This window comes from Eptesicus fuscus, chromosome 19 (genome assembly GCF_027574615.1).
Source record: "Eptesicus fuscus isolate TK198812 chromosome 19, DD_ASM_mEF_20220401, whole genome shotgun sequence".
Lineage (NCBI taxonomy): Eukaryota > Metazoa > Chordata > Mammalia > Chiroptera > Vespertilionidae > Eptesicus > Eptesicus fuscus.
The window spans coordinates 24156583-24171176 of record NC_072491.1 but is presented as its reverse complement, the minus strand read 5'-3'; the positions used below and the strand labels follow the sequence as shown (position 1 = coordinate 24171176).

The window sequence follows — 14594 nt, the reverse complement described above, 5'->3', positions numbered from 1 at the left end:
AACAAATTCCTATGCACACTGCACATATCTTATTTTGAAGTAAAAAAAAACAAAACGGCAAAAACACCTGCATGTGGCCCGCGGGCCATAGTTTGAGGATGCCTGATTTAGAATGAGAGAATCTGGCCTTTCCCCTTGCCTCCCTTCCCCAAGGAGAAGAGAAGTAGCCACACACAAATAATAGCCAAATATGAATCAAAATATCATATCACTAACATCTGAGTCAGGATCCAATAACCCAGTGAAATGTTTCCTGGTTGAGAACATATTGGGCTAGAGACTGAAGTGAGCCATCCATTTCTTTACTACAACTTAAATTTAAATCTTGAAAGCTGGACATTCAGTTCTCCCTGTGTACGTGAATGTCTGCCTTTATATCCCCATTGTCACTGGCATAACTCAGGTTCCCTGGGAGAAAGGTCTTTTGGCAAGTCAGCCCACAACCATATCCATTCATTTAGTGTCCTCTTTTCTTAGCCAAACTCTATAGAGATGGTACAAGTTTCGTGCTTCTCAGGATAGGATACATTAAGAAATACTGTCAGTTCTTCACTTTTAAACTTAGCAATTTTTTCATCTGATTCTTTTGAATAACACAGTCTTATCTTTTGCATGCAATTCTGAAATAATGGCTCATTCTCAATGCAGATTATTTGGTCAAAAAGATCATAATAACTATGTATGGGGCTAGATGGGTGCTTAAAATATCGATGGTTGGGGGGGCTGGTGTGCTCTGTAAAGTACATGATTGGCTAACCACTATGCTGTACATCTAAAACTAATAGAGAGTCATAGTGAATGTAAACTGTATTTGAAAAAAAATAATAAAAGAAATAGCCAAAAAATAAAAGTGTTCAAAGATAAAGTATAGATGAGATTTTGGATAAAATAGATCTAGGTTTCAGCTACTTTCCAACACGGACTTGCTTATCTCTCCTGTTTCAGGCCCTTAAATTCACCCCCTCACGTAGGGCCCTCCAGCCACCAGGTCCTCCCTCCATTCCTCAAACACACCAAGTTCGTTCTTCAGGGTTTCCAGTCATGATCTTGCTTCTCCAAAAACCAGCTCCCCCCTGCTGTTCATTTGCTTATCACCTGTTTTTTTGTTCTGCTCTCAACTCAGAAACTGTTTCTCCAGAGAGGTTCTCCATTGACCTCCCCCAATCTAAACCAGTCTCTTTTCTCTTGTTATCACTTGCCACGATTTGTATTACATTCTTGCTGGTATTTATTAGTGCAATGCCTGTCTCTCCCACAAAAGGGAAAGAACTCTATGAAGGCCAAGGCCATATCAGCTTGGTCCACCAATGCTCAGTCCATAGCCGGCCTCAAAAGACATTTTTGAACGAATGAATAAAAGACATGGTTAAGGTACTTAACCTGTATGAGCCTATGTCCTTATCTGTATGGTATTAACTACAACTTCTCAAAGTTATCATTAGAATGAAGCTAGGTGATAAATTGCCCGGTTGGACAACAGTCAGTACTCCATAAATATTATTCAAGACCTTATTAATTTTTTGACTAAATTATTTTCCATGTGACTTGAAATAAGTAGTCTGCCTCTTTATGTCTCCTCATTTTCTTTTATTAATAGGTCCTACCATATGAAAACTCTCAAAAAGCAGTAAATTTTATAATTTTGCATTTGTCCACGATTTTTATACAGAGAAATGCAATATAATTCAATCGTTTCAGACATGGTACAACATAACTTGTAAGCAACATGGAGCGAGGGCATTTCTACCCCATTTAGTGAACAGTGATGTTGATAGATAGGGATTCAAAAGAATTGCCTCAAATCATATTACAACTTGGTGGGAAGGTCAAGTTCTTATGCAGTATTGGGCCTCCAGATTCTCTTTGTCCTTGACTTGGCTCTTCCTATTTTTACTTCTCCAGTTTTGGGAAATTGTTGTGACTCTTTCCTTGCCACAAATTCCTGATCAGACTTCCCTTATTTCCGTGGTCGGCAAACTCATTAGTCAACAGAGCCAAATATCAACAGTACAATGATTGAAATTTCTTTTGAGGGCCAAATTTTTAAACTTAAACTTCTTCTAACGCCACTTCTTCAAAATAGACTCACCCACGCCGTGGTATTTTGTGGAAGAGCCACACTCAAGGGGCCAAAGAGCCGCATGTGGCTCATGAGCCACAGTTTGCCGACCTCGGCCTTAGTTCATCTTGACCCACTCATCCTTGGGCTGTGCTGTTGAAGGGCGATGCACTGTTTAAGGCCTATAGTTACAAACAGTTGTTATTTCAGCCCCAGGTAGGAATGGCCCACACATATACTCCTGAAATGGAACAGAGCTACTGATGATAATCGGTATTGGTTAGTGAATCTAAATGCATCTCATTCATGGTGCATGGAGCTAAATAAAGAAGTATAACATGTGCATTGTACTGTATCATCAATTTCTCAAACGTCTTCCTTTGGTTCCTTATTGTTTATGTTCCAGGAACTACAGAGCATCACGTAGTGACCTTTCAACTCAGGAAGCTGATGGTCTGACCGAACTAGTCCTGAGGCTCTTCACAGAAAAGGCAGCCGGGGTCCTGGTCGGCGGGAGATTCCATCTGAATGGTGAGTGAATGCACAGGAAAGCTATTGCTGAGGGCTTTAGCAATCTCTCTCTGAACGCCCTGGCTGTCCCGGCTGGATGCTGTTGAAGAGGAATCATAGTGAGCCTGACATTGATTGCACACAAATAGGCAACTACTACATCTCCAGCTTCAAGTACTTGATGGGGTGGGGCACAGGCCTAGTGCTCAGAAGGAGCCAGGTTGGCTCTGACAATCAACTACATCTGCACAGACAAGGTGTGTGTGTGTGTGTGTGTAGGGGGCGGGGGCGGGGAGGGTGGTTTAGTGCAGCAAAGTACCCAGACACTATGGGAGCTCTTCTTCACAATTATCTCTGGGGTCTGGCACTCCTAGGAGCTGAGTATGAAAGTGGAAATGAGCCCTGGAAAAAGCCAAGACAGAACTGTTACTTCTTATACAGCCTTGCTCACCAGTCCCCAGGGACCTCTGGGTTGCAGCCCTTATATCTAATCAGAACCTATATTAAGGCTAGTGACAGGAGGCAGGGAGCATTTAGAGCTCCCCACAGACATTTCTTAGAGCAGCAACCCTCACTCCATCTTTTCTCTTGTCCCCAAAGGTATCAGGAGGCTGTAAAATTCCCTCCACAGTAACATGATTACTAGGTTCTTCCATTTGCAATAAAATATTAGTGTTGTGGATGCTGTAAATTCCCTGTAGCCAGATCTGAGCCGCTCGGCGAAGATCAGGATGTCTGAAAAAGCAAAGTCCTCAAATGACTGTCACCGATGTTCCTGTACGCTGCGTCTAAGTAACTTCCTGAGTTACTTTCTAGCAGCCTAATGTATCTTATTGGCCTGTCTCCTGAGGCAGAGATACACCTCCCACCACCCAGTTTCTCAGCTCTATGACATATCCTGGACAAAATCACCTACTTGAGAAAGTCATTTTTAAAATAAATCCAATTTCCTAAAATTATCTCACATGGTTATAGAATATCTAACCGCCCATTAAAAAAAAAAAAAATCACTATTAATTTTTACTACCAAGTTTTTTAGGTTGTTAGAAGCTTAAGGCCCAGCCAGCGTGGCTCAGTGGTTGAGCATCGACCTAGAAACCAGGAGGTCACGGTTCAATTACCAGTCAGGGCACATGCCCAGGTTGTGGGCTCGATCCCCCATGTGTGGGGCATGCAGGAGGCAGCCAATCAATGATTCTCTCTCATCATTGATGTTTCTCTCTCTCCCTCTCCCTTCCTCTCTGAAATCAATAAGAATATATTTAAAGAAAAGAAAAAAAGAACCTTAAGGATGGAACCTGTGTATGCTTCATCTTTCTGTCTTCGGTGATAGGCAAAGCATCTCATACACAGGAGATACTCAATGAAGATTTATTGTTGAAATCATCCCTATTATTTAACTATTTGAGTATCAAGCCAACCAGGTGAAGTCTAATTTTCAGAACCTAAGGACTTTAAATTTGGGTGGCATTTCCCCCCCACTTTGTTCTACCCTCTTCAGTCAGCCTCTAGGGATATCATTAGTATCATTGTTGCCATGACAACATTGACAAGGGGTATGGTTTTCAAAGGCCCTTGGTAATACAAAGTACTTCACAGTTGTTTAGACAGGCATCGGCCACTAAGGGCAGCTCTACAAAAAGGAGGAAAATTACTGACTTTACAGAACAAGGACTGAATTTTGTCCAGTCTTACTGACCTGCAGCAACATGAGCCGAGAGAATCACCTGGTTCGTTGTTAAAGACCAGATGTGCAAGCTGTGCACAGACACCACCCCATCTACTGCTAAGATGAGCTCCTTCACAGCATTGTAGTTGAGGTTCTTTGGCACACCTGAGAGAAGGAAAGAGTGAGAGGCTATTGTTATTCAACTGAATGTAGCTCATCGAGATGGCCAATCGGGGCTGCAAAGTCCTCACCCAAATATCAACTTGTGCCCTCTTCATTTATGGTTTCTTATCTCAAATGTTTACAAATCAGATTCCCCCATTGCTAAGGGTTTACCATCACTCAGAAGTTCACAAAAAAACATTTGCAGATTTTACTATGCAGTAATCAACCACAGTGATCATCCTTCATTTGTGGATGTGTTATTAATCCAGTTGTGCTTTTTCTAATGATCTTTGCATACACTCTGGAAGCGAAGCAAAATGAAATAACATGGGATTTGGTATCAGATAATCTCAGGTTAGCATTCTGGCTACAACTATTTTGAATTTACCTAAATCTTAGAACTTCTCTGATTTTTAGCATCATTTATAATAAAATAAGGATGATTAGAACAATATATAGTTCACAGTGTTCTTTGAGGAACATATCAGAAAATAACTGCCCTTCGTAAACTGTATTGCTGCATAAATGGGAGTTATCCAGCAGGTCACTTTAGTGAACTGTGTTAATAGGTGACCCTAATATTGTAAAACCATTTTATTATTCAGTTTGTAAAACTTTTATGAATTTAGGTAGATGAGTGAGGGTTTATATTCAGGTCACAGAGTAGAATAGTTTGACTGTCATCCCTGTTTCTAAAGGAACAGTGTGGAGCACACAGCAGGATGAGGGGACTGGCAGGCAGCCCATCAGCTATTCTCTGGGCCTGAAGGAACTGGGGTGTCTCTAGCCTGGAGAAGATCAGGTTAAGGAAGTAGGATCACTTTTTCCAAACATCGCAAGGATTGTCATATAGAAGGCTAGATGGTATGAAAGTGTGAGGTTGCTTGCATTGGCTAGCTACAAGTGGAGCCAATGATTGGTTAGAATTATAAAAGATATCAGTTTGATATAAGAATTTTTTAAAAATCAACTCAACCAGCACAACAATGGGAAAAGCCATTGGGTGCAATAGTTAAATCCCCATCAACGGAAGATGATCCAAAGAGAATACTGTAGAAGAGATTTCTAAGCCTGACCCACTTTCAGCCTCTACTTCAACCATATATATACCAACCATATAAAAATAAATATGCCTCAGCTGCATGTCCGTCCTCCTGAAGAAAATTTCTGTGAATGAGGCTCTGAAACCTACACTCCTCCAGAGCCGCTCTCAACCTTGGATGCACATTAGTTTCATTGGAGGAGATTTTAGAAATCCTGATTACCAGGTTGCACCCAAGATCAATTAAATCGAATTCTCTTGGGATAAGACCTCACATCAGTATTTTCATAGCTCACTTGATGATTCTAACACAAAGCTATGTTTGGGAACCATTGCAATTCTATTTATAAGCCACTGGATAGTGGTTCTACTTTGCAGTTCTCAAGCTTGGCTACATATTAGAAAACATCAAAGCCAGTCCCCAGCCCAGTCTACTAGTATTATATCAGAATCTCTGGCTATGGAGCCTACACATAAATGTTTTTTAAAAGCTTCCCAGATTGTCATGAGCAGCTAGTCAAGAAGCATATACTTAAAAAGGGGGGGGGGGAGTGGGGAGAGGTGGATCCTTAACCTGCCTTTTTCAGAATTTAAGAGCCTTACTCATTGGGATTTTCTCCTTAGGGCTAATTTAAAATTCTCTACAATTTGAGTTTAGTTTAATTCCATTTCATATTATTTCACAGAGGTAAAAAAGAGTTGGTCAATATGTAATTTTACTGAATGAGCTGCACAAAGCTCAGGATAGCAGAAACAAATTAGTGGGGGTTTTTTTCCTCAGATTAGTCATAGAATGTATATGCAGTCATGGGTGAGGTTGTTGTATTATAGCAATAATAATAATGACATAGCTTTGTTGAGAACCTATAGTAGGTCAAGGTTTATGCTAAGCACTTTATTTATAACTAGAGGCCCAATGCACGAAGATTCGTGCAAGAATAGGCCTTCCTTCCCCTGGCTGCCAGCACTGCCTTCACTTCCGCCTGGAGCCGCCTTTCTGCCTTCGCTCTGGCCCGGAGCCGCCTTTCTGCCTTCACTCAGGCCAGAGCTGCCTTCAGCCTCTCGTCTTGTTGCGTCAATTTGCATATTCCGTCCTTATTGGCTGTAGGTGCCACCATCTTTGTTGTGGAGTTGTGGTCAATTTGCATATTCCATCTTTATTAGATAGGATAATTATCTTATTTTAATATTTACAAGAACTTTACAAGCTAGTTTTATCAGTGCTACAATTCCTATTTAACTGGAGGAGAGGAAATTGGGAGACAGAAAAGTTAAAAAGCATTGCTAAGGCCACATAGATAAGTGGGATGTGAGGGTCTGCAGTCCATGCTCTGAGTGTGAGGTATTATGCAAATGCTAGACTCTAGGGATTGCAACCCAAAGTTGACTATTATGCCCAGTGTGTCATCACTGCAGAGTTTTATTTGGCTCTTGAAGACCTGCTATCGTTCATCTAGGACCCTTATGATGAAGTCATGATCCCATTACTTTTTGTCTCTCTTGCCTCATTTATCTCTTTACATTTATGAGGAACACAAGTCCACTATTACTTATTTTACTCCATGAAATAATGTCAACGAGCATGAGGCTATGCTCCCACTGACCTCCATGCTCCATCACATTCTAGAGACCATTTTTCCCCTGACAGAGCCTGCAAAAATATTACTGCATCCTGGAAAATACTCAAATTAGTGTTTAAAAAAATAATTTCCCAGATTAATAAATATATGAAAAAAATCACTCAATTATAGAATTGCATATTAAGTCAATAAGATAAAATATTCCACCAATCAGATTAGGAAAGAAGAGAATCAGCAGTTTGATAATACCCCATGATGGGGAACATGTGAGGAAATGGGCACTGTTATATTCTATTGGCCAAAAAGATGTTGCAATAGTTTTCTTTTTGGCAGAAATGACCATATCTGTCAAATTTTAAAATACACAGAACTTTTGAAACAGAAATAACATTTCTAGGAATTATTCCAAAGATGTACAAATGCTAAAAAATATATATGCACAGGAATGTTAATTATACCATTAACATTGGCCATCAATAAGCAAGTACATGCATACAGTGGAATAGCTTATAGCTATGTAAAAAAATGGGGTGTTTCTATGTATGTACTTAAATGGAAAGATATCCAAGTGAAAAAAACAAGTGCAGAGCAAAATAAGTATAAAACCAGAATCCTATTTGTTTAAAAAATACATACATACACACACTTTACATATATTATGTATATGGTATACATTATATGTGTATGTACATAAATATTTATATATATTATACATTTATGCATTTATTATGCGCATATATATGTATATATAGTTATCTTTTGAAAGATGTGTGTCAATTTATAGGTAGATGTTACCCCTGATGAATGGGACTGAGAATTCAAAGTAGAAAAATGGGGGAGACTTTTAAAATTCATTTTCTACCTTTGCACATTATTTTAAAATTTTACCAAAGATAAGGATTTTTTTATGCTATTCTAATTTGAAAACCTAGTTTAGAAATTAAGCATCTGCCAGATAGGAGTTATCTGGCAGTTTCCATAATTAACTGTTCTTACTTTAAATAAATAAGGAAGATAATCACCTGAGCAGATCTACACTGAGAGACAGGGAAAGTGGAATACAGTCGTCTCAAGTTGTGCACCAATTTGCCTTTTATCCCATTAGTCAGTCAGTAAGTGCCATCCTAGCGACAACAGCTGCAGCTCAGCACTTGGCCCTCAGGAAAGGAAATGGGTGTATTTGTGACTTGACAAATCAAATATTGTCACCTCCAGAGCGAGGAAGTTCGCTTGTTAGTGACATTTGATTCCATTTGGTTTCGCTATTGTCAACATTATCATCTGCCAACAATGATACTGCCCACTGAGAACAGAAACCTTAAATGCAGCTGTGGCAGTGAACACTAAAAATGCGAGCTGCTTTGAAGGCAACAGCCCTCTGAGACTGCGTCTCCCTTATTTCAAAATGTGCAAGACAAAGAAAGAAAAGTTCATTCAATATCCAGATATTTATGATCATCCAAATGTTTGATATGATGCAAACCTCTGGTTCTGGTAGAATTTTCTGGGAGCCATTCCCAGCCCCCTCCTGTAGGAATCTCGAAGTGCTACGAAAAGACTAGTTCAGCGGTTCTCAAAGTGTGGTCCCCAGACCAGCAGCAGCACCATCTTGTTAGAACTTTAGATTCTTGGGCCCCAACCCAGACCTATGTCCCAGGAAGGGGGTGGGTGGACCCAGCAATCTGTGTTTTAACAAACCCTACAAGCAATTCTGATGCCACTAATGTTGGAGAGCTGCTGGCCTAGTCTAACAAGGGTTTTAGGCAAACCCTTCTGAATAGTTACAATGCTGCTAAGGATCTAATCTAATAATAGACAAATATGCAAATTGACCACACCTTCGCTACACCTAAGCCACGCCCACCAGCCAAGCCATGCCCACCAACCAATCAGGACGAGTATGCAAATTGCCCCAACAAAGATGGCGGCTAATTTGCATATCAAGACAGCGTCCAAAGAAGTCAAGAGCTGCAGAAGGGAGTAAAGCTTTGAAGAAGCAAGCAAGCCGGGGGGGAGGATAAGGGCGGGGCGGAGGCAGGGCCGGGGGCGAAGGGAAACGCGGGTGGGCTGGAGGAGAAGGCGGGGCGGGGGACAAGGGTGGGGCGGAGGTGGGGCCGGGGCCGAAGGGAAACACGGGCGGGCTGGAGGAGAAGGTGAGGCAGGCGAACAAGGGAGGAACGGAGGCGGGGTAGAGTGCAGCAGGAAATCCTATTGCAGGATTTTTCCTGCAACGGGAAAGCTAGTAGGTTTATACTTGTCTTTCTTGGGTCTTATCCATGCATTTAGGGATAAACTAATATTTTTACAATAACTTCCTCCATGTCTGTCTTTAGTGTTTGTGCATATTGTTTTTACACTGAACCATATCATTTAACAGTTGCTGGAGGAAAAATAGAAACCAATACTTTCTAGTTGTTCCATATGAAAGAAAATCATAATATTTGTTTTTCCCCAAATTCTTTATCAGTTTAAATGTTCTCTGTGATGCATATTCATAGTGAGCATGCCTTGAGGCTACTACCTCTTGTGGTCATAGGGAAGAGAAAGCATGGATCTTGGGAATAATAATAAAATCGCTCCTACCTTCCATGAGTACGATGGAGAAGTCCTTTAAGACCGTGACAGTACTGGCCAGCACCAGGACAGAAAACACAAATGTGCAGATTGAGTCAGCCATTTTATAGTCTGGCTGGAAAATACAAGGGCTTTGGTTAACTGAATGTGTGTCTCCTTTGAAGAAAGTCTGATGCATAAAATGGGTAAACCTCCCTGTTTCCTTCCCTCTCAATCACCCTTTCACCCCCCACTTGACATCCAACTTGACATTTGATATCCAACTCAGAGGCAACTTTCTGAAGACTCGATCTTTCTTCTAAGCCAGGGGTGGGGAACCTTTTTTTTCTGCCAAGGGCTGTTTGGATATTTATAACTTCATTGGAGGGCCATACAAAATTATCAACTTAAAAATTAGCCTGCTATATTTGGTCAAACATTTAATTAGCTCACCCCTAATGCCTTGACAGGGCTGAACCAAATGATTTCGGGCCTCATACAGCCCTCAAGCCAGATGTTCCCCACCCCTGTTTTAAGCTTCAAACTACCAGTGACGGAAGAAGAGAGACTACAGGGCATGCTCTCCCATCATTTAAGAAGTGAAGGGAGAGATATTCTTGAGTGTTTTCTCAAGAGGCCTGATTTGACTTCTCTGAAACGAACAGAAGTACAGAGTTTGCGATGAGCTGGTTCGCACAATGCTCATTGACTTTTCAGCCTTAATTATGATGAGAAGAAAGCCTGTCACCTGCTGAGAGGTTGCATATGCCCAAGGTACAGCTGGAGCTTGGTCTTAGGACTGGGGTTAGTGTGGTTTTTTCCCCTTCCAAGTATGACACATGCTCGAGACAGGCATCTTTGATCCAGTCCTAAGAGTACACGCTGAGGCCTCATTCTTGCCTCTCTCGCCACTGAAACCCTTAGCCTCAGGGTGAAACACCTGCGACTTTGCCTCTGATGCAGTTTTGGGCCACAGAGAAGTCTGCCTCATTATCTCTAAGAAACTTAACCTTTATAAGCATACGCTCAAACTCGACTAACCCATACAATTTTGAACTATTTTTCCTTAAACTTAAAGCTTGCAGAGAGCATTTGCTCAACTGAATTCAGATATGTTTTTGTAATTTGTATTTACGTGTTTTCATTTTTAGTAAAATTACTGTAGAGTCCCTGCTACCTGGGAAATCATGATAGAACAAAGATAAATGCTTGTCTCCATTACCTCCCGCCTCCACTCTCACCACCCCTGTTGGTTCTCAGTACTACCAAACGCAGACCTGCAATGAATATTTCCTTAGGGTCAGAGGCTCACCCAGAGCCATTCCCACTTTCCATGAACACTCTGACCTTTTGGGGAGAAGGTACCTCTCCCCCATTGTGGGTGATATTGTGGGACATTCAGGTGTTCTACCCTCCCCTGGCCAAGTAGCAGGTACAAGACCCAAGCTAGACTCCTTTCCCAGAAATATGAATCTTCAGCATAATGATAATAAATTGAAAAAAATGAGTTGAGTCATATTCATTTCAGTTTGGTGTCTGGGACAGAAGTTGGATAGTTTCTGAAATCTATATAACAAAAGTGACCCTTATTTGTATCTTGATTTCTGTCTGGAGTACATCCAATAAACTTCAGCCAATAATATATATATGTATATATATATATATATATATATATATATATATATATATATATAATTATGTATATATAATTATATATAACTTTATTTTTTACATATATTTTATTTATGTATGTATTTATTTATTTATTTTTGCTTAAGTGAGCTAGAGATTTTTTCTGTTGCTTACAACCCAAGATCTCTAGATATTTATGGTTCCATTATAGTGCATATTGACCCAATGACAAAAGGAATTACTTTCTTAAAAGACTGGAAGCCCTGCAATTAAAGACAGAGCTCTTAAGAATTTGGAAAGTCCCAAGGTTTTCAAGCTCTGAATGTTTATTTGTTTCTTTGTTTAAAATTTGCACAGTAGTGTGTTTAGGAAAAAATAGTCTGTCCACCCTCCTTTCAGTTAATTTTGGAGGACCCACTTTTATACTACTTGGTCTATAAAATTGCTGTGACAGTGAGTTAAATCAAACATACTCACCTTGAAGTAGATAATAAGTGCGCTGGTTAACACACTGATGCTCTGAAACAGATCCCCAAGGGCATGCACAAAAGCTGCTCTGACACTGGCATTAGCTTGCACTTCCTTGTGACTGTGGCCAGGAGGCCTCTGGTGCAAAATCACACTTAGTCTGGACAAGAGAACATGTTCTCAGCACACAGGAGATTAACCCTTAAAAACCTACCCGGCACAATGGAAGAGTTAACAGTAGCATATATTATCCAAATTGACAGGTAATTAAAATATTCATGTTTTAAGATCTACTAGTTTGGACTAATTTTGAACACAAGTGGGTCATAGCATTTTCAATTTTTCACAAAAGGGCAGACAATGAAGATTCGCCTCAGTTTTCCTTTCCACCTGCCTAATGCTCCCCTTTCACATTAAAACTGGAAAGCATCACTACTTCGATGAAAGCCAAGTATTTTATAATGAGGAGGAAAACTATCACTTATTGAGGGTCTACTTACTGTCAGGCACTGAGCTAGGCTTAAAGCTGAACTTTGATGGGAGCTTAGTTAAATGTCCTGGTTTCAAATGCAAAAAGCATTTTTAATTCCCTTGTCTTTCTGAGCACCTGAAAATTAAGGTCAAAGTTCAACAGCAGTTGCAGTAAAAAGAAAATGAGGATGGTATCTGTTTAAAAGTCAAACTCAATCACGGAGGGTCCAGATTTATGTGGTAGTTAGCTAGGGGCACCCTTCATCTTCGTGTAGCATCGATACAATTATGTGCCATATGACTTGGGAAATTATTAATATTTTCATTCTTCATGCTGCCTTGTGGACATGTTGTTCTCCCATGCAAAGATGATGTTATTGATCCCCGGTCAGCAGGACACATGCTCTGGCTTGTCTCCTAGTGGTAATAGATTGGGATTGATCTCCCAATGCCAATGTGAAACACATTTTCAATATAACTGGGCGGAAATAGGGATCTAGTCAGTTACAGCAGATGAAATATCACTCTTCTAATTGTTTAGCTCAGAGATTTTTGCAATGGTTTGCAAACTAAGAGGTGAGGAACAAAGGCAGGCACAAGGTAAGGGTACTAGAGGAACCTGAGGAGCTTTCTCTAAGTGTGCACGCTCAGCTTTTCCTCTCTTTCCAGAGATCCACTGTGCCCTCTCTTTAAAAACACTGTTTAAGATGCCATTCTTCTATCACTCTCTTCTTCACTCTCATGTGTAATCCTATTGCAGTGTATCATGTGGCATTGCAAGATAGACAAGCAGATGATGCATAGATAGTGTATGAGTTTCCTATTGCTGCTGTAACAAGTTACCACAAGCCTTTCTAGCTTAGAACAACGTACATTTATTATCTGACATTTGGAGGTCAGAAATCTAAAATTAGTGTGCAGGACTGCATTCCTTCTGAGGTTTTAAGGGAGAGCACACTTTCTTACCTTTTCCAGCCCCTAGATGTCACTTACATTCCTTCATCTTCAAAGCCAGCAATGCAGCATCTTCTCTCCTCTCTGACCTGACACTTCCCTTCTATAAGGACCTTTGTGGTGACATTGGGCCTATCTGGATAATTCAGGATAATCTCCCCATCTCAAGATCCATCTTTAACTTAATCACATTTTTAAAAAAATTTTTATCATGTAAGGTAACATATTTAGAAGTGCTAAGCCTTTGAATGTGGAAATTTTTGAGGGGCCATTGTTCTCTCTACCACAGATGATACAGATAGATGGACAGACAGACAGACAGACAGTTTTAAATAGATACAAATAGACAAATAGATAGTTTTAAATAGGTTTGTCCAGAAATATTTTGGCAAATGAGAAGGAGCAAATCGACCAAAAGGATCAAAGCCCTGGCCTTAAAACTCCATTGTCATAAGCAACCAAGTAGTTCATTTGGGGAAGAGCAGACAAATATGGCAATGATCACATATCCAGTAGGACATGATCACATGTCCCATAAGAGTGATTTAAGACTACCTGGTTAAGGCAATGAACCAACAGGTAGAAAATAAAGAGTTTAGCTAACATAGCTTAAGGAAGAATTTTTATATAGTCAAAATATTGCAAAGATATGGTAGAGTGCTTATGAGAGAAATAAATTCTGCTATTCTGTTAAAATATATGAAACTAATGACCATAAAATGGATGTTGCAAGAGAGAATTCCAAAGTAGAAAGGGGACTGAAGTAAATAAAATTTAAGATCCCTTCCAATCCAGCTGTGTGAGAAGCCATAATATGTCCCTGTAATAAAAACTGAGTAGGAGTAAGTCACATCCCATGGGGAACTATCAATATGCAAGAGAGAGCAGAATGGCTAGGACCCCATTCTGAGTATGGTGGGTCTAGATTCAGATCCTGGCTCTACACCTTCTCACTGGCAATTCATTTAACCTCAATGAGCTTCAGTTTTCCAATCTGGAAAGTAGGGATGTTGTGAACATCGGGCTTGATAATGTAGACTAAAAGATCGTATCACAGTCCCTGACACATAAAAAGCATTCAAAATGGTAGCTCTTAGGAGCTGATATTAAAATACTTAAACGAGCACAACCAACCTTACTTTCAGTCATAGAACCATTTGAGCACTCTGTCAGGTCTCTGCCATCCTCACAAGTGGAGGAATTAAACACAATAAAAAAACTGCAACAAGAACAAACACACATCTGAGTCCAGACAGGGTTAAAGGCAAGCTTCCTGGGCAGTGTGTGGGGTGACTTACACAATGTTGGCTGCCACAGCACAGCCCGAAACGATGATCATCACGGTGGCCTGGATCTGGTAATCGGGGTACAGCAAGCGCTCACACGCCAGGTACACCAGCACACCAGTCACTGCCCAGACACACAGCATGGACAGCAGGGCACCGAGGATCTCTAAGGATGCAAGCACACAGACGTCCACACACAAAGCGT

The 14594-nt window shown here is 40.5% G+C and overlaps 1 protein-coding gene across 1 annotated transcript in view; it reads right to left on the bottom strand.

The window, feature by feature from the left end:
* Window positions 1-2482: 2482 nt before the first annotated feature.
* SLC30A8 (solute carrier family 30 member 8) overlaps window positions 2483-14594 on the bottom strand; it is a 28475-nt gene continuing 16363 nt past the window's right edge. Inside the window, exons 4-8 of the mRNA XM_008143376.3 lie at window positions 14402-14555; window positions 11688-11838; window positions 9609-9714; window positions 4269-4403; window positions 2483-2669 (exon numbers count right to left, since the gene is read on the bottom strand). Of these exons, the coding sequence (XP_008141598.2) occupies window positions 2524-2669; window positions 4269-4403; window positions 9609-9714; window positions 11688-11838; window positions 14402-14555 (692 nt within the window). The 3' untranslated portion in view covers window positions 2483-2523. The remainder of the gene's footprint in view (window positions 2670-4268; window positions 4404-9608; window positions 9715-11687; window positions 11839-14401; window positions 14556-14594) is intronic.